General features: G+C 51.7%; 1 protein-coding gene across 1 annotated transcript; it reads left to right on the top strand.

Annotated features, from left to right (window-relative positions):
• On the top strand, window positions 1-23,668 carry KCNJ5 (potassium inwardly rectifying channel subfamily J member 5). The gene is made up of 3 exons (XM_068555521.1): window positions 1-57; window positions 18,459-19,407; window positions 23,346-23,668. Exons 2-3 carry the CDS (start codon window positions 18,471-18,473, stop codon window positions 23,666-23,668), a joined length of 1,260 nt encoding a protein of 419 aa, XP_068411622.1. The 5' UTR covers window positions 1-57; window positions 18,459-18,470.
• Window positions 23,669-25,154: the final 1,486 nt, after the last annotated feature.

Genomic DNA, 25,154 nt, shown 5'->3' with positions numbered 1-25,154 from the left:
CGGAGGGGCACCCCAGAAGTTAGCATCAGTGTGGTGTGGAAGCTCCCATCTCAACAAGTAAGTTGTCTTCCTTCCTCCTCCGCTTCTCCCCAGCTCACCGGTTCTGGAAGGCAGGACGGGCGCTCTCAGGGTGCCCACTGCCCGAGCAGCTGGCTTTTCCCCGGCACCTGCCAGTTTGGGAGCCCTGGGGACAGGGAAGGGCTTAGGATGGGTCCAAAGTTCAGCCAGGAAATCTGAGCTCCCCGAAGCCGGTGCGCTGCCCTGGGCTGGGAGCTTAGGCTTCAGAGGGCTGTGAATGTGGCTCTTCTGTTCTAGAGCTGGGATCCTGTGGCACCAAAACCCGCATCAGGGTGGGCGAGGCCGGGGCAGTGGGGAGGGGGAATCCTTCCCCTGGGCAGCCGCTCTGCCTTCAAGTGTGGGCATGGAGAGCCGGGGCGGGCGGCCAGCCCTTTTAGCCTTAAATCCTCAGCTTAGTCTTGCTTCCTTTTAAGTCCGGCCAAATTGGCAACATGGCCTTGCTGATTCTGCCCTCCTGCCGCCCGGTCACCTCCTGCGTGCCTCCGTATCTCTTTTTAAACATCTTTCAAACTGTTCAGAAAGACCGGGGCGGGGGGGGGGCAAAGCTCCAAGGGCAGGGTTAGGGACTAGGGAATGGCACCGTTATTCCCGTGCTCCCCAAACCCACGTATCTCCCTGGAGAGCTGTGGTGCCTCCCCTCAACCAGGTCTCTCCTCCTCCCTGGACTGCGGGGCAGCCTGTGCACTGCCGGCTCCTTGGACCAGCTCTGGCCCCGAAGCTCCAGGGTTTGTGCCAAGCATCGGGTCGGACAAGGCCAGCTCAGCACCTGCTCTGAGAGTCCTTTCAAACACCAGCAGACCCACAGGCACATGAGTGGTTGTTTTGGGTCAAACCATGCCCAGCACTTTGCTGTCTTCTGAGCCTTTTAATGGAGCAGATATCACCGACCTCGTTCTACAGGGGAGAAGGTGCAGCTGAGCAAGGCGACGTCACTTGCTGGAGGTCCACAGCCTTCAAGTGAGATTCTCACCTGGGCCTGACTCCAAACCGTACCTCTTTTTCATCACTAAGCTATGCAGCGTAGGGCTTTCTGCTTCCCTAAGTACTTCTCCATGTGGGAGGGAGGCAGTGAAAAGAAGCTAATATTTATGAACCAAATACTGAGCTGGACACGCTCATGTGCGGTAATCTGGACTCCAGTCCTGTGACGTGGAGCTCATCCCACCCACGTTATAGATGAGGCTGAAGTTTGGAGAGCTCTGAGCGCTAGTAAGCAGCCATTAACTTCTAAATGCTTGTCCTCTGGCTTCAAATCCGGATTGTTTCCACTGTCAAACAGCAAGCCTGACAGGTGTTCTGGCCTTCCCATATCTATACCTTTCCTTAAAACCCAGGTGTAAATCCCATCAGCTGGCTGACAGAGGCCCTCGGGCTTCCTAAAATCTGGTGGGAGAATCTAGCAGAGCCATTGGTGTGGGCGTTAGAGAGACGGGCCCTTGGCTGGGCTCCGACATGAGAAGCCTGGTCGGCCTGTGATTTTCAGCTATTGATCCTGCCTGAGATGCCCTCACTCCAGGTAGAGGAAGGCAGGGCCCTCAGAGGAAGTGCTGGGGTGCAGGGCAGGGGTGCTTTTTGGCACTGATATCAGGGAATTGTCACTTATGAACGCTTCCTGTGTGACCTAAGGCATTTTACGTATGTAACGAGGTTGTGTTTTTCTTTTCCCATCCAGTGCTTTTCCCACCATTCCTCCCAGCCTCCCCTGACCTCACCTCATCCCGCCCCCCTACACTATCCTGTACCCACACAATCTGAAACTAAGTTCACAGAGTAGAGATTTGGAACCTAAGGCTAGAAAAAGACAAGCATCCTTTTACCTTGGAAGGAATATTTTGGGGCATTTATCGAGTGTTTACTACTTGTCAGGCTCCGTTCATTCACCACAAGATTGATAGTAAATTGTTAAAACAGCATCAATTATTAGAACAGCACCAGGGCCATCGCTGAAAGAGGAAACATCCCATAGAGAAACGGTCTGTGCTTTCCACGAAAGCACGGGGCTCCCAGTTTCCCCAAACCATATTCTAGACTCCCTGTCTAGCTCTCCAACAGGAAGGGCATCACTCAGACGCAGACTCTCCCGCAGCCTTCCTTGTTTAAGTAGCCCGCCGACAGTAAGCAGAGATGGGTGAGCTCCATGCAGCAAGCAGCGCGGCAGGAGGCAGAGGCGAGGGTGAAAAGGGAGGGGGGAGAAGGGCCCGCACCGCCCAGGGTCAGATCCCAGTGGGACTCCCCGACTTGGGTTCCCCGGAGTCTTCGGGCACATCCTGAGCCGGGCAGAGCTCTTCCCTCTATCTGTGGGTCCAGCAGAATCAGTGTGGCCCTGTCAACAGCATTCTTCCCACCCCACAGGCTGCGTAGCAAGATCCCCCTGGGACTCTCTGTCGGCACCCTCCGGGGTTTCCCATCCAGGAGACCCTAGAGGTGCCCCAGTGGCCCGTGAGAATGCTGACCAGCAGCACGAGGTGACAGCAGGGGTGCCACCCTCCCTCCTGTTTGCTCCAAATACGGCCAAGCTCTCGTTGCGTCCTGTGGTCAAAGCCACCAGCAGTGTCCTGTGCGTTCACGTACTCAAAAACTGCGTCTATGTCTGTTTTTTGTTTTTAAATCAATTCAGCAACCATCGATTTGATCTCCGAGCATGTGCCAGGAATAATTAATTTTTGAAAACCTTGGAACGTGATCATTCGGGCAGGGAGGGTTATGCTTTCCACTTAGGAGAACGTTAGCAGAAGTTTGCATTTTCTGAGCAATCCTGGTTGAATATTTAGGCTGCAGATGGGAGGATGATGGAGAGAAGGGAGTGGCCCAGGAATCCATTAGGTGGTTGGAAGGAGCCATTTTTAGATTAAATTTCCACCGTGTCTGAGCTACAGACGGGCCATTGGGAGCCGGACCTCATCATCAGTTGTCTGTAAGACCGTTGTCAGCCATGGAGGAATTGCTCTGTTTTTCCTAAAGACAAGACAAGAAGGATGGGAGAGCCAACACAAAGGACTGAAGGGAGACATTTGAAAAAAACAACAACACCTGAATGTATTTCTCTAAGAGACCTGTGGAGTGGCTTTCTCTGGAATAATTTTAAACCAGAGGGGACAGCTTCCCCTTCCGGAGCCCTGGCTGCCGAGGGACCGAGTGGTGGCCTCTGCCAGTGCAGCCCAGCTTATCTAGCGCCTCCTACCTTGACATTCTGATAAGTGAGCTATTCTAGTCCCCAGAGCCCAGGACGGCAGCTACACTGGCCAACGGCCCTGTTGAGCTAAATGTCAGAGCCAAACCTTTAACACATGACCCTGGAGATCCTGGCTTGTGCATCCATGTTAAGTTCCATCATCATTCCAGACCAGAGCAGGCTGAGGGGCAGAGGTCAGGGATATCTGACCAGTTTGGCAGGTGGCAACGGCACTTCCTGGTCACCAAGGGTCAACCCGTATGGTGGCCAGAGAAGCTGGTAGGGACACTGAAAAGGGAAGTGGAGGGGGGAGTCAGAGATCGATGGTGACAAGGACAAGCTTTTAGGTTCTCACTCTCATCTCCTGAGACTTGGTTGTTTGGGGCTGTGTGTGCCACCTGCCACTATGTCCTCTCTTACATTTCAGGCTCCCAGCGTTTAAAGTCAGGTAGGTCCTAGAGCCATCATCCTGTGTTATTTCTTGCTGCTCATAAAGGAAAAGAGGGAAAAAGGCAAGAGTGGAAACGTGTCATCCAGGGCTGAACCTGTGCCCCACGTCTTGCACTTGGAGTCTGCTCCCCCTCCCCCAAGACTGGGCTGTTGAGCATTAATCCCCAGAGCCTGGCTGGGGGGTCACAAGAGCAGCAGGGACGAGGGGCCACCCCTGCCCCAGGAAGCTGCTGTCCAGCTGGGGTAACAGGTCCACGGGGCCCAGGTCCAAGGCACCTCACAAGCAAGGCTATGACAGCCAGCGCTCCTGGGCTATCGCAGACGACCCCACTGGAGATCAGGGAACACAGTCCCGAGTCAGGTTGCCTCAGTCACTTTGGAAAGTGCCCTTTATTGGATGAACTTAAAAAGTCGCTCGCATATTCCTTCAAAAATGTGTATGGAGCTCCTACCACAGGCCAGACCTTGTGTAGGAACTTGTGATACAGGTTGGGTCATTTACACACCCTGTCTGTCCTGCCTGGAGCCTCTCCCAGGACTGACTAGGGGGAAGGCAGCCGTGCCACAGCGTCGGGGGGCGGGGAGCCTCGCCAGAGAGATGTGGGGGCCAAGGAGGTCCCACTGGACCGCAGAAGCCTTTCCAAGGGGCTTGAAAAACCACATGGTCTTGATCACTCTGCCTGTATAGTAAGTTGTGAAACTGAGTAAACTGGCTTCTTCCATCTTACTCTTTTGCAAAATTGTTTTCCCTAGTCTAGTTCCTTTGCCTTTCCATATAAATTTCAGAATAATCTTCCCTGTATCTACAAAAAAATCTTGTGGGAGGTTGATAAGAATGGCATTAAATCTATACATCAGCCTGGGGAGAGCTGACATCTTTTCTGTGTTGAGCCTTCCCATTCATGAACAGAGTATGTGTCTCCATTTTCTAGATGTTCTCTGGTTTCTTTCATTGGCATTTTGTACTTAACACGGTTCCTTTTGATCTGCCAGGAACTGTGTGACCTTGGGCGAATCACTTAGTTCCTCAGACCTTCATTTTACTTTCTGTAAAATGGGTATAATGGCATAGCAAAGGGCAAGTAAGATAGGCTTATTTCCCCTTGACTGATTCTCTTCTCTGTTCTTTCTTTTCTTTCTCCCAACTCACGTTCTGATGCCCTCACTCACTTCTCATCACTGTGTCGTTTCTTTTCATCTTGTGCTGCCTTAAGCGTCTTTCATGCTCAGCCCTTTACTCAGTCCTCTTTGCTTCCTGTTTCTCTTATATTCTCACTGCTTCTCCTGGTCACTCAGCCTCCCGTGATGTTCGTCTTCTTCCTCTTTACTGCATCACGTGGAGGCTCCCTTTTCCTCCTTTTCCGTAGATGTAGCGTGTGATGCTAGGGCCAGTCAGCCTGGGTTCAAGTCCAGACCCACGACACTAGCTTTGGGGCAGTTTACTCACTCTCTTTCTTCATCTATAAACAGGGAAAACAGTACCTATGTCACATCTTTTCTGAAATGATTAAATGAGTCAAGACATATAAATCATTTAAAACACAATCTGGGATAATAGTATTACTGTCACGCTCTGAGTCTCTGGTCCTTTCCCACTGGTTCTCTTACCTTCTTGTCACCATGCCATCTTTTCACTTGTATGTAAGTCTGTTTGTATTCACATGATCTTGCTTTCTTGCTACCATCTCTCTGCGCTACTGTATCTCATATTCTTTGATCGTCATTGATAAATTGGTACCAGCCCAGGAAATCTGTCCCTGGGGCTGTTGAGAGGAAACAAGTGGTTTTTCATTTTGATTTAATTATTAATCTGCTTTATTATTTAATGCAGGATACATACTCACAGTGGAGGGTTACAGTGAAGAGAATGTATTATAACGACTCTGCTCACTTTCAGAGAGCTAGCCGGCTTCAAAGGGAAAAGTACTGGCTGGACAGACACGAATGGGGTGAAAACGTAAAATGAATTAATTTGATTTTCATGCCCTTTTATTCGTGATTTTTTATACATCTCCTGCAGGGTGTTGGGAGGGTGCATCTGGATTGCGGCCAGTAAACCATGGCTGAGTATTAAGACGAATAGACGTAAGGACCCATGAGGGCCCGCAGCAGCCTGCCAAGGAGGGCAACAAATGTTCCATCTTAAGCAAATGGGAGCCAAACGAGTTGGGAACTTGAGTTGGGAAGTTGAGTCACAACTGCAGTTCCATAGATGCATTGCCCAACAATGAGGTGCTTACAAAACGTTAAATTGCTTGACAGGTACATGTGATTAAGCCTTTCAAATCCATAGTCCGTACCTCAAATTAAGCCTGATTTTCACCCTTTTAAAAAGTAGTGAATAGGGACTTCCCTGGTGGCACAGTGGATAAGAATCCACCTGCCAATGCAGGGGACACGGGTTCGAGTCCTGGTCAGGGAAGATCCCACATGCCGCGGAGCAACTAAGCCCATGTGCCACAACTACTGAGCCTGTGCTCTAGAGCCCGCGAGCCACAACTACTGAGCCTGCGTGACACAACTACTGAAGCCCGCACACCTAGAGCCCGAGCTCCGCAACAAGAGAAGCCACCGCAATGAGAAGCCCGCACACCGCAACGAAGAGTAGCCCCTGCTAGCCACAACTAGAAAAACCCCGCACGAAGCAATGAAGACCCAAAGCAGCCAAAAATAAATAAATAAATTTATTTTTAAAAAATTAGTGAACATATTTGGACTCACTCAGATATACTCAACTAGATCTTTTAAATACCATCAAAATGATCTTTTTGTCTGTGTTTCCTCCAAAGAATTGAACTCCACAAGCAAATGCCAGATCTGTCTGCTCTCATTTCAGATGAGAACTCTGTCTTCCTTTAAAAACCTTTCAGTGAAACACCATTTAATCCTTCTCTCTGCTTTTTATCTGTATCGCAAACTCCCCATGTTTTTGTGTCTTTAATGACAAAGTAAGCATAGGATTAGTCCACAGCACTTCAAATAAGGCTCATGTTCCTCTCCAGATACCAAAAAATAATGCAGAAGCTTTTATTCCTTCCTTGGAATCGTGGTGGAGACCCGTCCGAGGATGCAGTCTGAATGAGTGGCCTGGTCTGGGCTGCCCGAGGTTCTGAGGGCCCAGGTTCACCCTTTTGGCACTGACCAGCCCCTTCTCTGTGCGGCCAGGGGTCAAGGCCACCTGCTAGACCTATTGTTAAATCTTCCGGCATTTTTATTACCCAAAACCTCATAGTCTGTGTTTCCATGTCAAGTGTCATTGTCGTGGGAGTGATTTAACCAGCATGTGTGTGTCCTTGGACAGCTAGCCAACTACAAAGTGGGACTAAAATCATAGGATTCTCATGAGCCCAAGAGTTATGAATGGGCCCCACGGAGATGGCAATTACCATTATTATTCCATAATAATTCCATAGAGTAATAACACTGCTATTATTTCATACCTCATACCTGCCCTTATCCAGTAACAATTCGGATTAGGGGGCCAAGTGCCTTATACTGGTATTTGGTGGAGTAAAATTTTCCTGATAAAACAGCAGGTATTTCATTGACACTACGATTCCTGTGGATATTTCCATTTCTTATACAGGAAAGGGACCCAGGGTAGGGACCTGTGAAATGATGTGTAGTTCAGGGCAAGGTATGTGGCCAGGAGAGTTGGGATTATAATTCAGGATCAAGATTGCACTCTGTCTAGTGCTCCGGACTTGGGTGGATGTCAAGTGGGAGAATGGGAGAGCGTGGACCCTGTGGTCAGCCCAGTGTCAGTTCGAGCAGGTCCTGCGGCTTCCCAGCCCCGTGACCTTCCCTGAGTCTCAGTCTCCTTATCTGTATAATGGACGCATTGTGCTTTCTCCACAGTGTTGCGGAGCTGATTAGGTGAGTGAATACACATAAGGTTAATATACATCTGGTTCAGAGAAAAAAAACCACACACACACAGACATACACACATTTCACTTCCAGGGCTATTTAAATAAAAATAAGTCAGCATAACCCACTGCAGGAAGTAAACTGAACACATATTTAAAACAAAAACAAAATGAGTGCAGAGGGCATGGGGGAAGCAGCACACATGGGATAGACGCTCCCTAAAGAGCTGGCTCTGGTCAGGGCATGTCTGAGGCAAACCTAGGGACAGGTGACTTACCTAGGAGTGACCCCGGCCCTGCAGCCACACCCCTACCTTGACTTTGCTCAACAGTCCCACCCATGCTGAGGGACCAGATTCAAGGGCTCCCCTGGGAGGGACAGAGGCAGCCCCAGGAAGGAGACCCGGGAGGCCTGAGCAGGAGGGACCGGGCAGTCTGTGACAGCTCCCCAGGGAAGGTCATTCTGAGCAGTCGCAGGCAGCACAGGACGCCCATGCCCTGAGCCTCCCACACCTTACACAGCGGCCCCCCTGCCGCAGCCTCAGCAGCTCAGCAGTCAGGATGGTGGCGTGCAGGGACATCGCGGTGACCGGGGGTCCCACCCGGCAAGGCCTGTTCCTCCATCCACGTGGCCCCGGCTCCACGTTCCGCTGAAAGCCCCCCGCCCTTCTCCTGGTACATGCCCCCCTCATGCAGTCATGGGACTGTTTTATTTAATTTTTATTGAAGTATAATTGATTTACAATGTTGTGTTAGTTTCAGGTGTACAGCACAGTGGTTCAGTTATACGTATACATATATCCATTCTTTTTTTAGATTCTTTTCCCACATAGGTTATTACAGAGCATTGAGTAGAGTTCCCTGTGCTACTACAGTAGGTCCTTATTGGTTATCTTTTTTATATATAGCAGCGTGTATATGTTAATCCCAATCTCCTAATTTATCTCTCCCCACCTTTCCCCTTTAGTAACCATAAGTTTGTTTTCCACATCTGTGACTCTATTTCTGTTCTGTAAATAAGTTCATTTGTACCATTTTTTTAGATTCCACATATAAGCAATATCATATGATATCTGTTTTCCTTGTCACGGGACAGTTTTGCATCTGAGAGAGAGGGGTGCCAACGTTCAGTGTGCTGTAGCAGACCTCGGCAGAATCCCTTTCTTGGGCGTTGGTCCAGGAGCAGGGCTACAAGGAGCACACGCGTCCTGAGCCCTTGTGAGCCTGCGACAGCAAGGAGCCTCCTGGGCACAAGCCAGCACCTGGGGTCCACCCCGCTCCTCCCGCTGCGCTCTACAGCCCTCTTGGCTCAGGATCCCCTAATGACGGATGCTCAGCTTCCATTACGTCCCAGCCAGAGACAACTCCTGACCTGATGCACCTCCTGGCCCCACAGCCCACCACCCCGCCCCGGAGAGGGCGCTCCCTCAGTCCCCACCACTCCCTATAGTGTCTCAAAGCATTTCTAGTCAGAATCTCTTCTCACTGGGAACCACTTCTGCCATCAGTGAAGTGGATAACGTAATGCTTCCCAGAGACCCTGCTTCCTGCAGCATAACTGCAAGGGGTGTGATTGGGAGGAGAAGGCAGGTAGGCAGAGGATGCACGGTGAGAAGAGGGGGCCACGGCAGCCCTCTGCACAACGGAGGGGTCTGGGGAGGGGGGACAAGGCTATGGGCGGGGAGACAGGGCTGGTTGGGACCACGGTGGGAACCGAGCAGCAGCCCATTCTCTGTCTCTTTGCTATCGTGTGAGTCCTACGTTGGCCTCCCGGCTTCCTTTGTACTGAGGATTGACAGGCGGTGTACATGGCAGACTCATTAGTGCAAACAGGAGGCTCTGAGGAGAATTTATTGGCATGACCACAACCCTTAACACCACGCTCAGCGTAACTCAAAGTCCCAGCCAACATGTCCAGGTGGGGAAGGAGCCTCTCTCTGCCTCGGGAGCCCAGGAGTATAAATTGGCAGCTGACAGATTGAATCTGACTCACAGATAGATTTTTTTTTTTGGCTCGCTCGGTGTTTCAGAAATCGTTGAATTAGTTGTCAACATTGAAAAAACAAAATTTCCTGTTTAAAAGTCTTCATTTCTAGTTTTTCTAGAAGAAGAAAGTGGAAGATGTTGCAGCACCAGCTCCACATTCTTGCATGACAGTAATTAGCTGCAGCTGAGTAGCGCTGCCCCCTGTGGCGCCACACGTGTACTTTGCTCACCTCAGTCCCCACCACTCCCTATAGTGTCCCCAGGACCCAGAGCAAGTTTTGATTGCATTTACCATGGGTTTGCATAATTGCTTTTCCTAGAATAGGAATTATATCTTTTAAAATCTTTTTCTCTATCAAAAACGTGGAAAAGAAGGTCTGAGAAGTCTCATATTTGAATAAAAATAAGAGAAAGCACATTGTCTGGTCAGTACGCACGTGAGGTGTGTCTGTGTTCAGAGAAGCAGCAGCTCTGTTCGCTGGCCTCACTCATCTGCCTTTGGAGGCGGCCGAGTTGGGTACCAGCCTCCTGGGTTCTGGTCACTACAGCGTGCTCATCCCATTCGGGAGGGACAGGTATTGGCTCCACTCCTGGCAGAGGCAGACACACCTGACATGAAGGAAAGCCCAGCCAGAGTCATTCACAGTGAGATCAGTGGCCACCGGCTAGTGGTCTCTGACCTGGGAGAGCCCAGCGCATCCACACAGAGATGCTTCTGGGAGTGAAAGGGGCGCTTGGTGATTTACACCAAGACACCAGGTGTTGGCTGGGATATGCGGACACCCTGTCTCCTTGGAGCAACTGGGGACCTGTGTGAGCAAATACTGCTGTGGTGAGAAAAAGTCCAGGAGCAGATGTAAGCACGGGGAGCTTTCAGCTCAGGCGAAAAGCAGGAGGGTGGATGGAGGAGAGGGGGGATGGCCCCAGCTCTACTCTGCAGCCCAGGCAGAACGGACAGCACGGCAGTAAATCATGAATTGGTTTCCAAGCACAGATCGGAATGTGTCGTCTGCCGCCTCCTGGACCAGGTGTTTTAGAGCTGCATTTAGAGGTTTGGAGTCAAACATGTCTAGTCCTGCCTCTTAATAACTGAGTGGGCTTAAGCACGTTACTAAATCACTCTGCTTTTGTGATCTGTAAATGAAACTGCTAAGATGTTTGAGCACTAAATGAGACAATGCGTAAGAAGCACCCAGCACAGCGGTGGCACGTAGTGGGCATTAAGTGCCTGAGCTGTTATGAGGCTCCCGTGTCTCGTGTCACGAGGGCTCACCTCACCCCGCCCGCTGGGCATCCTCTTCACCAAGTCTTTCCTTACTCTTACTCACCCACTCAGGCCAAGCTGAATCAAGAACTGTGCCTTGGTCCCTCTGTCACTCTCTATTGCACCATCTGCCTGTGTGTCCCCACCATTCCGTGAGCTCCTTGAGGGCAGAAAATAGAGCAGGGGTCCTCCGTCTCCACTGCCATAAGAGTGGCCAGGGTCGGGCTTCTGGGCTGTGGGACCTGGGCCTCAGCATGGCGTCCAGCCCCCCAGCTGGTCACAGTGGGCACCCACAATGGGTGCAGACTGGCCTGAGGACCAGAGCATCGAGGTCCCTGGGAGCTCCTTGAGAAAATGCAGATCTTGGGAACCCCAGAGCTACTGCATCAGAATCTGCATTTTAACAAGACCCCTGGGAATGTGAATGGAAAGCGCAGGAAAGGGCTGAACTGCTGCGCCACCTCCTTCTACACCCCCCAGGTCTATCATGCACGTTTGCAGGGGACGTTCAGTGGGGGTCACAGACTCACTGAATGAAGGAATGAAGGAATGAATGAATCTTGTGTGCCACGGTCTCCAATGGGCTTTCACACGTGTGATGTCACCCAGATACTTTTTGAACTTGGGTTCAAGAAGGTAAACCACTGAACATCCAGGAAATAGAGAATAGACCCCCACCTAAGTTGATAGCTGCAAATAGCTGCAAAATGATGAGGCTTTTAAACAAAATATCTGCTGGGTTTTTAAAGATGTATTACTTCTGACTCGTTGCCATTAAACCTCAGAATGCACTACAAAGAGTTCTGGTTTTGTTTTCAAGGTTAGTAACCGTGAAAGCTGGGAAACCAGGGCTAGCCCCTGGGAGGAGCCAGCCCATCGTGCGGTTTGGGCCCAGGCTCTAGGGGGCTGGAGTTGCTGGCCGATTTCTCCTGGCTGAAGAGGGGCTTGCTCGGCCATCAGTTTCCGGGCCAGTCCCACCCATTCTGGGCCAGCCACTGGATCTCCCATGTCCATGGGCCCTGGCCTCTCTCTCTGCTGTTTCTACACCAGGCTCCAGGTGGGCGGCCTGTGGGCTGAGGCCAGGTGCCTGCTGCTTCTTCCCGGGCCTCTGAACTGTCCGGGGCCCAGAAGGCAGGAAGGAGGACAGAGCAGCCCTTTCCAAGCCCAGTGGGGGTATTTGGCCCGAGACAGGTGGCTGGGAGAAGAGGGGTCATGGTCAGGGAAAGCCAGGCTGGTGACCCCGATTCCATGCTCAGGCCACTGCACTCAGGGGTCCCCTGTCCCCCCAGCCCTGGTGGCTCCCATCCTCCTCTTCCCATGCCCCTGTGTGGAGAAGGCAGGTCACATGCAAGAGAAACGCCAGAACCGTCTCTGCCTCGGTGTGAAAAGAACCGAAAGTGAAGGTTCTTAGAAAGTTCTTCAGGCACGGCTTCTGGGGAAAGAGAGTGAGGGGTTCCCCACCAGGACCCCACAGAGACCAGAGCCATCTAAGACCTCTTCCTCTCCAAGCCGCAGGCGCCAGTCTGGTGCAGCCGCTGTGGAATCTAGACACTGCGTTGGGTCTTAGCTCCCAGCAGATGCTGTGTGACTCTGGGTGTGCTATTTAAGCTGCCTCCTAGCTCCCGCCTTTGTAAGATGAAGACGATGCCCTCCTCGCAGGAGTGAATGGAATGAAGCCACATGGCAGCACGATGCTGGCGCGGCAGGCACAGGGCCCTGGTGGTCCTCCTTCCTCGTCCTTGATGCTTGAAGCTCTCCTGCCCCCATCCAACTCCCACCCCCACCCCTAGACAGAGGATAACAGAGCTACCACTTAGGAGACCTCCCATCAGCCACGCACCGTGCACACGCCTTTCGTTTCATCGTCACAGCAATCCTCTTTGTGGCACTATTATTGTCCCCATTTTACAGATAAAGTAACTGAGGCTTACAGAGAAGTCACTTCCCCGGAAGTCCCTCAGCTCAAGGTAAAGTAGGAAGCTGGGCAATCTGGTGCCTAACTCGTCATTACCTGGTTTCCTCTTCTGTCGTCAACTAAACTAAACAACTAAAACGTTGTTTATTTCTGCCGTCACATCTGAGCACAGACGTACTGGTTTAAAACACCATTGGTCGGCTCACGGTTCTGAAGGTCAGAAGTCCAGACGCCACATGGTCACGTTCTCCACTCAGAGTCTCACGAGGCCAAAACCCAGGTGTCAGCCGCTGCACGGCGTCTGGCGCTCAGGCCCTCCTCCGGCTCCTGTGGTAGTGGCAGAATCTCGTTCTCTGCGGCTGTAGGACTGAGGTCCTCGTTCCCCTGCTGGCTGTCAATGAGCGGCTGCTCTCGGCTCCTGATGGTCACCCACATTCCTCGCCACAATGCCCCTCCGTCTTGAAAGCCAGCAAAGGAAACACCTGTCTCGTCAAATTCCTCTCGTGCCTCCAGTATCCTGCTTCAGGAGAAGCCCAGTCCTTTTAAGGGCTTCTCTGACTAGGTCTGGCTCACCCCCAAACGATCTGCCTTGCTTAGAGTCAACTGGGCCAGCACAAAACCCAGGCACGGGAGTGAGAACCCCATCCCCACGTCCGGGGGTGTACAGGGAGTGTATGGGGGCAGGAATCGTGGGGCCTCTCAGAATTCTTCCTACTCTCGGGACTTCCCTAGCGGGCCAGTGGTTAAGAATTCGCCCTCCAATGCAGGGGACACGGGTTCGATCCCTGGTCGGGGAACTAAGATCCCACCTGCCGCCGGGCAACTAAGCCCACGCACTCTAGAGCCCACGCACTGCAACTAGAGAGAAGCCCGAGCGCCACAATGAAGAGCCTGCTTGCCGTGACTAAGACCCGATGCAGCCAAATAAATAAATAAATATTTTTAAAAAAAGATGTAGGTAAGATTTAAAAAAAAACAAAACAAAAGAATTCTTCCTACTCTCATGTGCCCTCTCTGTTCCAAGTACATACTCTACTGGTAAGAACTTTTATACTTCCTGCTCACCTTGAGGGTCTTTGAGGGCATTGGAGCAACTTATTCATCAACCAGTTTGGAGTCTTTTCATATTTAACAAGCAGTACAGCCGTATAGACTCATATAGAACAGTCGACAAATATCTCAGTCTGAGAAATGGGTATATTCCTTCCATTACACTTCCTCCAATCTCACGCCAAATCCCAAATCTCAGGGAACTCAGACTTTGATCCAGTGTATCTAAGAGAGAAAGGAGGAAATTGCTAAGGGCGCCTGCTATGCCCATTTCACAGTAGGGGAACTGAGTCTGAGACAAGATTCCTGGGCCAGTGCTGTCTTCAGGAAGCCCTGCTGGCCCCCAAGTGCAGTTTCTATCAAGCTGCTGCGTCCATGACTTTCTAAAGCACCCCCATGACACAGAGTTTTCTTCACTGGGGACGTGAGAGGTGTTTTTGGAATTCTTAATGCAGAGGTGCATTTAAATGGATGTCAGATTCGCTAATGCATTATCTAAAATACAACTGCCTTTGATTTTGCCTCTTTTGATTCTTTCTCCACTTGTGTTTTTGTATCAAAGAGATTCAACCACTTTGCTGGACTTGAAGCTCTGCCTTTCCCAAGAGCTTTCATCGTGTCTCGGCACAGCTTTCCATTCAGGGACGCAGGAGAGAATGAAAGATGAAGAGCAGTGTTGGGCTTGATGAGATTGAATGGGATTTGCTCAAGTCAGGCCCTCTTCCTGGCTCTGCAGAGATCAGTGCCCACAAGCAGCTTGCCACGGCCAGCCAACACTTTCTCCCTGCCTCTGTCTCCACAGACCCCTGGGTTCGAAGAGGCAATGCTAGAATACAAACTATACAAGGCCTGGGTCTGCATTCATCTTACTGCTTTATCACCAGCTCTTAGCACACGAGTTGAACTATTAATAGTTCATCAATTAGTGTTTGCTCAATGGATGCATAAATTAATAGAATGGATCTTGAAAATCTGATTAAAGAATCTTCATTGTCCATGAAAACCCTTTGACTTGTTGGGCCACAGCACTGGAGACCAAGATTTCTAGGGTGGGCAATTTGCTTACTCTTAGAGGGAATCCAGGTAGTCAAGGGACCCTGCCTGATACCTGCCTTGCAGATTGCACACTGGGGCTTTAAATACTTGACTTAGATGCTCCCGGCCTCCGTCTTCTTTAGAATGGGGTTATTGGGAAATTGCATTAAATTTCAATTCAAGGAGAGTTTGTAACTATTTACATTTATACTTATGTTTATTTTCATATATCCTTTCCCTGGGTCCCCGTAATGGCTGCCAGGACTGGAGGGGTGGAGAATAGTATCCGAGGTTTATAGCAGATCAGACTGAAGCAAAGAAAGTTAAGACTTTTACTTTGGATCACAGAGCAGGTGTGTTGAAACCTGAGCTAGAGTCCAGATCTCACCCTGGGATGAATGAGTAATAACTCCTGCAGAGGATTCGAGCTCAAGTGGAGAACGGGTGCCAATATCAAATCAGAAGCCAACCTCTTTTCCTGTCTGCTGGAGACAAAACGTTTTCAGATGTGGGCTGAGGTGTCCCAGAAAGACTTTTTCTGTTTCCATCACAGAACAAGGCCTTCTTCTGCAAGAACGTATGAAAGTATGCTTAAAAGTAAAGAAGGAAATAGTGCAGAAAATCAGCAGAAAGCTCCTTTCCTGAAAGAGCTGAGGGCAGCTGATGTGCTTTCCAGGCGCCCTGGCCGGTGACTCATTCTTGCCGGTGCTGAGCCTGCCCTGCCCAACGTCAGAGTCTTGAGAAGTCACGGGCAGCACTCCTAACGGACCCCCGTCTGGGTTCCAGCAGCTGGGGTCCCCAGGGGCACCCAGAGCCTCAAGATCAGCAGCATTTCTCCCCATTTCTGGGCACTCTCTGGTCGAGTTTTCAGTAAACGGTCTCCTGGCTAAGGGGCAGAGCAAAATCGTGCTTGGGATTCTGCAAAGTAGCAGCAAGCATGCCCTCCTAGTTCCATTTATCTTTGTAACCACCATGTGAGGGGCAAGGAGCAGGTGGCCTGTGCAGAACGGGAAATGGCCAGTGGATGTCTGAGACAAACAGCACTTCCTATGACCCTTCACTATGATATTTTAAAGGTTACCCTGGAATTGCTGCAGCCACTCAGGCAGCAGAGGAAAGGTCTGCCTCTCTGTGATGGGTGAGATCTTCCTCACTCAGTCAATCAGGCGGTTGACTCGTGGTTTACAGAACATTCATCTAGGTTGTTCTACCAGGGACACAGTTTCCCGGGAAGGGGTGTAACTGTGAAGTCAAGAACTTGCTTATAAAGATGGAGAAGGGCTGAATGATAGTATCCCCAGGATCAGAAGCTCCTAGAACCTTCTGGAAGGAGCAGCTCACCAGTCTCAGTCTGCTCCTTGGAACCTCAAGGTCTGCAGGCCATTGGGTGTTGGGGGCTGTGAACCCCCTGGGCTGGAGCCAGGCAGACCTAGATCCCAAACCTAAGTCAGCCACTTACCACCTGAGCTTCATTTTCCTTGTCTGAAAATGGAGTGATGATACAGTACTAGTGTAAGAGCTCTGTTGGGAGGATTAAATGAGCTCATACGATATTAGCGTCTTAGCGAGGTGCCTGGCTCAGGACTGGGCAGACATTGAAGCTATTGCTGTTGCAGTCTCACGGTCCTGCCCAGCTTCATGTCTTGGGAACATTTTAAATGACTGTGAGCAGAATATCAGAAAAACAGTAGACTGAGTACTACAGGATTCTGGGTGTTTCTTTAAAGTGCAGCATATACTCCAAAAATATTTTATAGCCCTTTTGAAAACCTTGGGGCATTAACAGCCTGCCCATCTCAATTTCTTAGAGGGCAGGGAATTACTGTATCAGAATTTTTAATGGTGGGTCTACACAGCAATTTTTCATATTCGTAAGGGTTCAAACGGCCACAGACCTTCGGCTCAGACGGTAGGAGTGACCGCAAGGTGAATTAGACACATGTTGCCTTTTCCTTTCTGTCTGCTGCTAAGATCTCAGATAAAAAGAAAGAAGACAGGGAGGGATAAAGGAAACAGCATAGACTTTGGGCCTGACCAGCGAGAACCCAAATATCAGCTCTTCCACCTGGATGTCACTTATCCTCTTTGGGACTCATTTCTTATTTATTCATCCATTTATTCAATAGTAATTTCTGAGTACATAGTATGTGCCAGGCTATGCTCTGGGTACTTGGGATGTATCAGGGAACAAAACAGACCCCAAATTGAGCTGGGGGGTGGGGGGCTTATATTCTAAAGGAGGGAGAGAGACTGTTGGAAATAAGCCTGACGCCTGAGCAAACAGTGCAGTGTTGCTATAATGGAGATTACAGGCTCTCACTCCCACGGGTTGTTGTGGAGATAACAAGTGACTGTCCATGTATCAGGCATGGAATACAGTAGCCATTTAATAAAGTGTTGCAATTACTATTTTTTAAATTGCTCCCAGATTTCTTTAAAGCTTTTAAACACTAAATGTGGAGTTTGCACCTGGAATGTGTTCATTTATTCATTCAACAAACAACTATTGAGCTTCCATTATATGCTAGAACCTGTACTAGGCACCAGGGGTATAAGTGAATAATATAAGAAAACATGGTCCCTGCCCTGAGCATCTCCCAGCCTGCCGCTGGTCCACATCTATTGGTCCACTGTACACTAGAGGAGAGGCCTTTGAGGGCACAAAGGCAGAGTGACCTTGAAGTTCAGGGTTTCTGTGAATCAGAATGGTCCACCTCACTGATGATGATTTTTTTTTTCATTGACGTAGAGTTGATTTACAATGTTGTGTTAATTTCTTCTGTACATCAAAGTGACTCAGTTATACATACATATATATTCTTTTTCATATTCTTTTCCATTATGGTTTATCAAAGGATACTGAATATAGTTCCCTGTGCTATACAGTAGGGCCTTGTTGTTTATCCATTCTATATATGATAGCTTGCATCTACTAACCCCAAACTCCCATTCCTTCCCTCCCCCCAACCCCTGCTCCCCGTTGGCAACCACAAGTCTGTTCTCTATATTTTGAGTCTGTTTTTGTTTGGTAGATATGTTCATTTGTATCGTATTTTAGATTCCACATATAAGTGATACCATATGGTATTTGTCTTTCTCTTTCTGACTTACTCCCCTTAGTATGATAATCTCTAGGTCCAACCATGTTGCTGCAAATGACATTATTTCATTCTTTTTGATGGCTGAGTAATATTCCATTGTATATATATACCACATCTTCTTTATTCATTCATTTGTTGATGGACATTTAGGTTGCTTCCATGTCTTGGCTATTGTAAATAGTGCTGCTATGAACATAGGGGTGCATGTATCTTTTCAAATTAGAGTTTTCTGCAGATATATGCCCAGGAGTGGGATTGCTGGCTCATATGGCATCTCTATTTTTAGTTTTTTGAGGAACCTCCACACTGTTTTCCATAGTGGCTGCACCAACTTACATTCCCACCAACGGTGTGGGAGGGTTCCCTTTCCTCCACACCCTCTCCAGCATTTGTTATTCGTAGACTTTTTAATGATGGCCATTTTGACTGGTGTGAGGTGGTACCTCATAGTTTGATTTGCATTTCTCTAATAATTAGCCGATGTTGAGCATCTTTTCTTGTGCCTATTGGCCCTCTGATGATGTCTTCTTTAATTCAGCATAGCCCAGCTATGGCTGGCGATTCTAGGAATGCCATGAACCAGGATATGGAGATTGGGGTCACTCCCAGGGACCTTAAGAAGGTTCCCAAGCAGGCCCGCGACTATATCCCCATCGCCACCGACCGCACGCGCCTGCTGGCGGAGGGCAAGAAGCCCCGGCAGCGCTACATGGAGAAGAGCGGCAAGTGCAACGTCCACCACGGCAACGTCCAGGAGACCTACCGCTACCTGAGCGACCTCTTCACCACCCTGGTGGACCTCAAGTGGCGCTTCAACCTGCTCGTCTTCACCATGGTCTACACCGTCACCTGGCTGTTCTTCGGGTTCATCTGGTGGCTCATTGCTTACATCCGGGGTGACCTGGACCACATCGGGGACCGGGAGTGGATCCCCTGTGTCGAAAACCTCAGTGGCTTCGTGTCTGCCTTCCTGTTCTCCATCGAGACCGAGACCACCATCGGGTACGGCTTCCGGGTGATCACGGAGAAGTGTCCGGAGGGTATCCTCCTCCTCCTGGTCCAGGCCATCCTCGGCTCCATCGTCAACGCCTTCATGGTGGGCTGCATGTTCGTCAAGATCAGCCAGCCCAAGAAGAGGGCCGAGACCCTCATGTTCTCCAGCAACGCCGTCATCTCCCTGCGGGACGAGAAGCTCTGCCTCATGTTCCGCGTGGGCGACCTTCGCAACTCGCACATCGTGGAAGCCTCCATTCGCGCCAAGCTCATCAAGTCCCGGCAGACCAAGGAGGGGGAGTTCATCCCGCTGAACCAGACCGACATCAACGTGGGCTTCGACACGGGGGACGACCGCCTCTTCCTGGTGTCCCCGCTCATCATCTCTCACGAGATCAACGAGAAGAGCCCTTTCTGGGAGATGTCGCGGGCCCAACTGAATCAGGAGGAGTTTGAAATCGTGGTCATCCTGGAAGGGATGGTGGAGGCAACAGGTGAGACGCTTTCTCCTCCTCAGCCCCTCCCCTCAGGCCACTGCCAGGACTCCAGAAGGTGGAGTCTCCAGACGGCAGCTCAACCGGCCCGACCCCTGCATGGTGATCTGGGGGGGTACCGTTCCTCAAGATGGAGGAATGAGAGCAGCTAAGGTGTACAGAACCCGCCCAACGTCTGGGCCCATTCCAGACTCTAAACTTGCAGTAGCTCATCGAGTGAGATAGTTTTCCTTCAGTTGCAGATATGGAAACAGAGACACAGGCAAATTATTTGCCCAGGAGCAAGGGCTCCTAAGTCATGGAGCCAGGATGCAGGTCAAAGCCAGGTGACCCAAAGCCAGCACTGGTTTCCAACAGGCTACACCTAACTGCCATCATGGAGCAGGTGTCACCCAAAGAGCAAATAACTGTGAGCAAATAACTTTGGGAAACTCCGGGTTAAACAAAGGTGAACCGGCTTCTTACGGTAGGACTTGGCATTGCCTTTTTACGTGTGAATCACCTCCTGAGGAGAGGACAGGGTGCGGCATTTCCCAAACCCAAGGTTCCCAAAGTCACAGAATCCTCTTTGGGGAGAGACACCTGTGGGCCCCTGTGGGCCCCTGTGGAGCTGGCTGCCCCTCGTCTTCCCTGTGGAAAGGGCTCCATGAACACGAGGTGTGCAGAAAACAATGCATCACACCCACACGTGCCCGGCCAGCCCCTCCCTGCCCAGTGACGGACTCACGGGCAGCCGAGCACTTCCCAAGGCCAAGCTCTGTGCGGGGCTCGGGGAGCCCAAGGCCTGGGGGACCCCGTGTCCCCGCTGTATTTCCTGGGCCGAGGAGCCCCCCTTAACCTTGCACCCACCTCTGCTTCCTCCCCTTCTCCTGCCCCGCTTCTCTTCACTCACGAAGGAGTCTGAGCCACAGGTCTGACCCTAAGGATGACTTGCAGAAATCTCCCCCGGGCTCAGAATATACATATTTTTCTAATCTGGCAACAACATGGAGGGCTGACGTTAAGCTCCTGTTAAAGATGTGGTAGCAGCTTTGTGCAGACAGGAAGGGTTCATGCTCAGGTCTGTGACTACAGCTTGTCTGCCACGCCACATTCTCCCCCAAAACGTTGGGGGCCTGGCACAAAGGTGGCCAAACAAGCCTTCCTGGCGTCCTGAGAAGCTGGGTGCAGGGTGCGAGACTCGGACCGGGCAGCCACAGACCCTCCCGATCGGAGCCAGTGGAACCGGCTGGGGTGCAAACAGGCCCCAGAGACCTGGGCGGAGGGAGCTGCTCGGGGGCCGAGCCTGGCCAGGCGGCATATGGTGGCAGCCTAGGGAGCCCTTGGGGCCAGGACAGTTGGGATGCAGGGAGCCTCCTCCCACAGTGCCAGGGGCTTGCGGGTCACCCTGACCTTGGTGCCGGGCTCGGATCAGAACGTGGGCTGAGATTCTGGGAAAAGAGCTCCACTTGGAGGCCACAAAGGAAGGGTCAGGTCAGAGACGCGGGGACAAACAGGCAAGCGGTGCCTAAGCACGGCCCCTCTGCCCCACCCCCGCCCTCACTGCCACCCGCTGGCCTCGCCCTCACGATGCCTCAAAGTCAGGTCCTGAGGCTGGCCCCCCACCTGGTTGACCTCCTCTGCCCGCATGACCTGGGTAACCCTGGGTCTGCAGGGAGACGAGAAGGAGACCACCCACCCACACTGGCTCTGATCTCAGCATCGCTAAGAGCTTGCTGGCCACACCTATGGAGCCAAGTACGGGCTGTGAGCTCAAGCCGAGGTTTGACCAGCACGGCTCTGTGCAGCCTGCCTGTGTGAGTTTGGGCAGATTGCTCAACTTGTCAGCAAGATGAGGATAATAAACTTCACAGGCTCACTCGGGGTTAAATGACGAAATGGAGTAGCGTATGTGAAGCGCAGTGCCTGCCACCCCCCGCGCAGTGCCTGCCACCCCCCGCGCAGTGCCTGCCACCCCCCGCGCAGTGCCTGCCACCCAGAGGGGCTTCTGTCCTTTCCAAGTGCGTTGGAACATGGCTGCCAGACACACAGGTGGGTTTCCAGCCATGGGGCAGCCCCCTCCCAAGCGGTGGGACAGAAGAAGGGCAGGAAGACCCCAAGAGGGTTGGCCTAAAGCTTCCATGGAGGTCCTGTCCTGCAGTTTTTCCTGAGGCCCCCGAGCCTGCAGACACCTGGCCCATGTCTAGGCTGGTCAGTGCCCAGCTTGGGCCTCTGCACCTCTGCTGAGCTGAGGGGCTTGTCCAAGGACGGAGGGGAGGGGCCTGGTGCAGGCAGCACCCTGAGAGCAGACAGCAGGCTGCGAGCCGCAGCATGTGGGGTACACTGGAGTTGCCCAGCACCGAGCACCGAGTGGGGAGCAGCCTCTGCCCTGGGGCTGGTGTGTATGAGACCCCTGCCAGAGAACGTCCAAATTGGGGGGCTGGATCAGTCCCTGAAGAGCACAAGCTAGGACCTTCCTTGGCTGAAAGATTAAATATCAGAAAGCTGCTTCCACATGGCCCTGAGCTCAAAGGCGTCCTCATCCATAAACAAAGCTGCCCTCTCTGGAGAGAAAGCAGCACCTAAAAATAACACAGGCATGCCAGGGCTGAGCGGACAGGGAATGGAGACATTGGAGCATGCTCCAATCAAGGAGCCATGCTGTGAGTGTGTGTGTGTGTGTGTGTGTGTACGCGCATGTAGGCTTCTGCCCATGTGTATCCACCCAAAACAACCCCTGGGTGTTCTAAGTGCCTGTCAGTTTCTCTGGGTTCAGCCATGCTGAATTTATCTTTGTTCAAACACTTTTCCTGCCTCTTTTCTTGTCTCACTCTTCTAGAACTTAATGCATTTTCAGGAACCACGTCCATTTCTGAATCATCCACTCCAGTCTCTAGGAACCAACTCCAAAACCTTGCATTGTTAATTTCTAATTTTCTGCCTCCATCACTCCTTGAGCTCCTTCAGGGCAAGGACCGTGTCTTATTCAGCTTTCTATCTGCATCGTGCTTAGCACAAAGCAGACGTTCAACAAGCACTTGATGAATGATTGGATGGATGGAGGGATGGATGATAGGGTGGATGGATGGATGGATGGATGGATGGATAGATGGATGGATGGATGATGGATGGATGGATGGATGATGGATGGATGGATGACTGATTGGTGGATGATTGGATGGATAGGTGAATAGATGGATGGATGGGTGGATGGATGGATGGACAGATGACTGATTGGTGGGTGATTGGATGGATAGGTGAATAGATGGATGGATGGGTGGATGGATGGATGGACAGATGACTGATTGGTGGGTGATTGGATGGATAGGTGAATAGATGGATGGATGGGTGGATGGATGGATGGACAGATGACTGATTGGTGGGTGATTGGATGGATAGGTGGATAGATGGGTGGGTGGATGGATGGATGACTGATTGGTGGATGATTGGATGGATAGGTGAATAGATGGATGGATGGGTGGATGGATGGATGGACGGATGACTGATTGGTGGGTGATTGGATGGATAGGTGAATAGATGGATGGATGGGTGGATGGATGGATGGACAGATGACTGATTGGTGGGTGATTGGATGGATAGGTGAATAGATGGATGGATGGGTGGATGGATGGATGGACAGATGACTAATTGGTGGGTGATTGGATGGATAGGTGGATAGATGGGTGGGTGGATGGATGGATGACTGATTGGTGGATGATTGGATGGATAGGTGAATAGATGGATGGATGGGTGGATGGATGGATGGATGGACGGATGACTGATTGGTGGATGATTGGATGGATAGGTGAATAGATGGATGGATGGGTGGATGGATGGATGGACAGATGACTGATTGGTGGGTGATTGGATGGATAGGTGAATAGATGGATGGATAGATGGGCGGATGATGGATGGATAGCTGTGGCCACTCCTAACACGTGTGCCTTCTGTTCACCCAGGCATGACTTGCCAAGCACGGAGCTCCTACATGGATACGGAGGTGCTCTGGGGCCACCGATTCACTCCAGTCCTCACCTTGGAAAAGGGCTTCTATGAGGTGGACTACAACACCTTCCACGACACCTATGAAACCAACACGCCCAGCTGCTGTGCCAAGGAGCTGGCAGAAGTGAAGCGGGAAGGCCGGCTCCTGCAGTACCTCCCCAGGCCCCCACTGCCGGGAGTCTGTGCTGGAGCAGAGCTGGACGCGGAGGCTGAGCAGGATGGAGAGGAAGAGCCTGAGGGTCCGAGTGGGTCCCGGGAGACCAGGGGCTCGGTGTGAGGACGGCACTCTCCCCGCGACCTCCCCTCACTGGCTTCTCATGAACACAGATGCTGCAGGGCTGGGGGTGGAGGGGTGAACCAGCTGAGTGTGCTGGGGGTCAGCCAGGAGCCGTTAGGCTCTGTGGGGAGGAGAAGTAACCCAGTCCTGGCACCTGCCGGCTCTCGCCTGGGCCCCCGTGGCAGGGCTGCTTCTTCTCCCCTGGCCTCTGTCACACTGGCTAAGGGCCAGGCCAGGAGGGGTTGCCCCACAATGAAACACACAGGTGGCCTCTGTCCTCACACCCCTCTCTCTGCCGACTGGCCCGGATCACCTTTCTCTTTGGGTTTCACACCCCCACTGGCAGCAGCCCTCCAGGGGTGACACCTAGAGAGGGCTGTCGCCCCCTTCCCCTCATTCTGATCACCCTGGGGCTTGTTGTGGATTCAGGGCGGGGAGATTCTGCCTGCCCGGAAGCTCAAACCCCCGGTCCTCGGGGAAGCTCACAGACTTCGGGGTTAAGGTTGATCCAAGTCTGGCAGCAGTTCCTTGCAAATCTGTGACCAGTGACCACTTAGTGCGCTACAGAGTGCAAGGCCCTTGCTGGGCGATCCCTGCATTACCTGTGAAGTGTGTGTTTTCCCCTGCTGTGTTCTGTGTGTCTAATGTAGCCTACAGATCACTGCTTTCCTCTGGGTGACATTTAGTCGGGGCCCTGGGCCGCAGAGCACCTCGGGCACGTGCAGCGTCTCCGTCGGTCACCTCCTGGCCTTCCCAGCCACACCGTGCCTGCACCTCCCACCCGAGAGAGAACCCCGGCAGCGGGATCTTTGCTGGGACTGTTGGCCCAAGAATCTCAAAGTTCTTCTAAGCTTCACTGTGGTTTCACTCACAATCTCAGAAAGCCCACGGTGCGATCCAGGGAGAATGCTGAGGTCAGAGGACGGGGAGAGCCAGTGGGTGTGAAACAGGGAGGGGGAGGGACGAAGCACAGAGAAAGGCAGGCAACTCGAACTTTAAAATCAGCAGCAGCAGCAACTGTCGCCGAGATCGCTGACTTCAACCTCTGTTACCAGGCGACGTACGGACATGAAGCAACGGGAGAGGGGCCCGCAGAGGCGGCGTCGCCTTTGAGCCCAGGCTGGCGACCCTCAGCTGGTGCCTAGGCCTGGGCCCTGGGCCTCCCCTCCGGCAGGCGGGAGTGTAACACGGCAGCTGGGCCTGGAGAGCAGAGATGATGGCCAGGGGAGGGGGTGGCGTCACCCTCACCCTGCAGACACGGAGAATCAGGAAGGGGGTGAACGTTAAGAGAGAGTTGAGCGGACAACGGCATGGGACTTCCCTGCGGTCCAGTGGTTAGGACTTGGCACTTTCACTGCCGAGGGCCCGGGTTCAATCCCTGGTCAGGGAACTGAGATCCCACGAGCCATGTGGCACCACCAAAAAAAAAAAAAAAAATGACAATGGCAGAGGTTTTTCCTTTCCAGTCTAGAGGCGCAGGAAGAGG

This window comes from Eschrichtius robustus, chromosome 11 (genome assembly GCF_028021215.1).
Source record: "Eschrichtius robustus isolate mEscRob2 chromosome 11, mEscRob2.pri, whole genome shotgun sequence".
NCBI lineage: Eukaryota > Metazoa > Chordata > Mammalia > Artiodactyla > Eschrichtiidae > Eschrichtius > Eschrichtius robustus.
The sequence above is the reverse complement of the archived record's forward strand: the minus strand, read 5'-3'. Positions and strand labels throughout refer to the sequence as shown.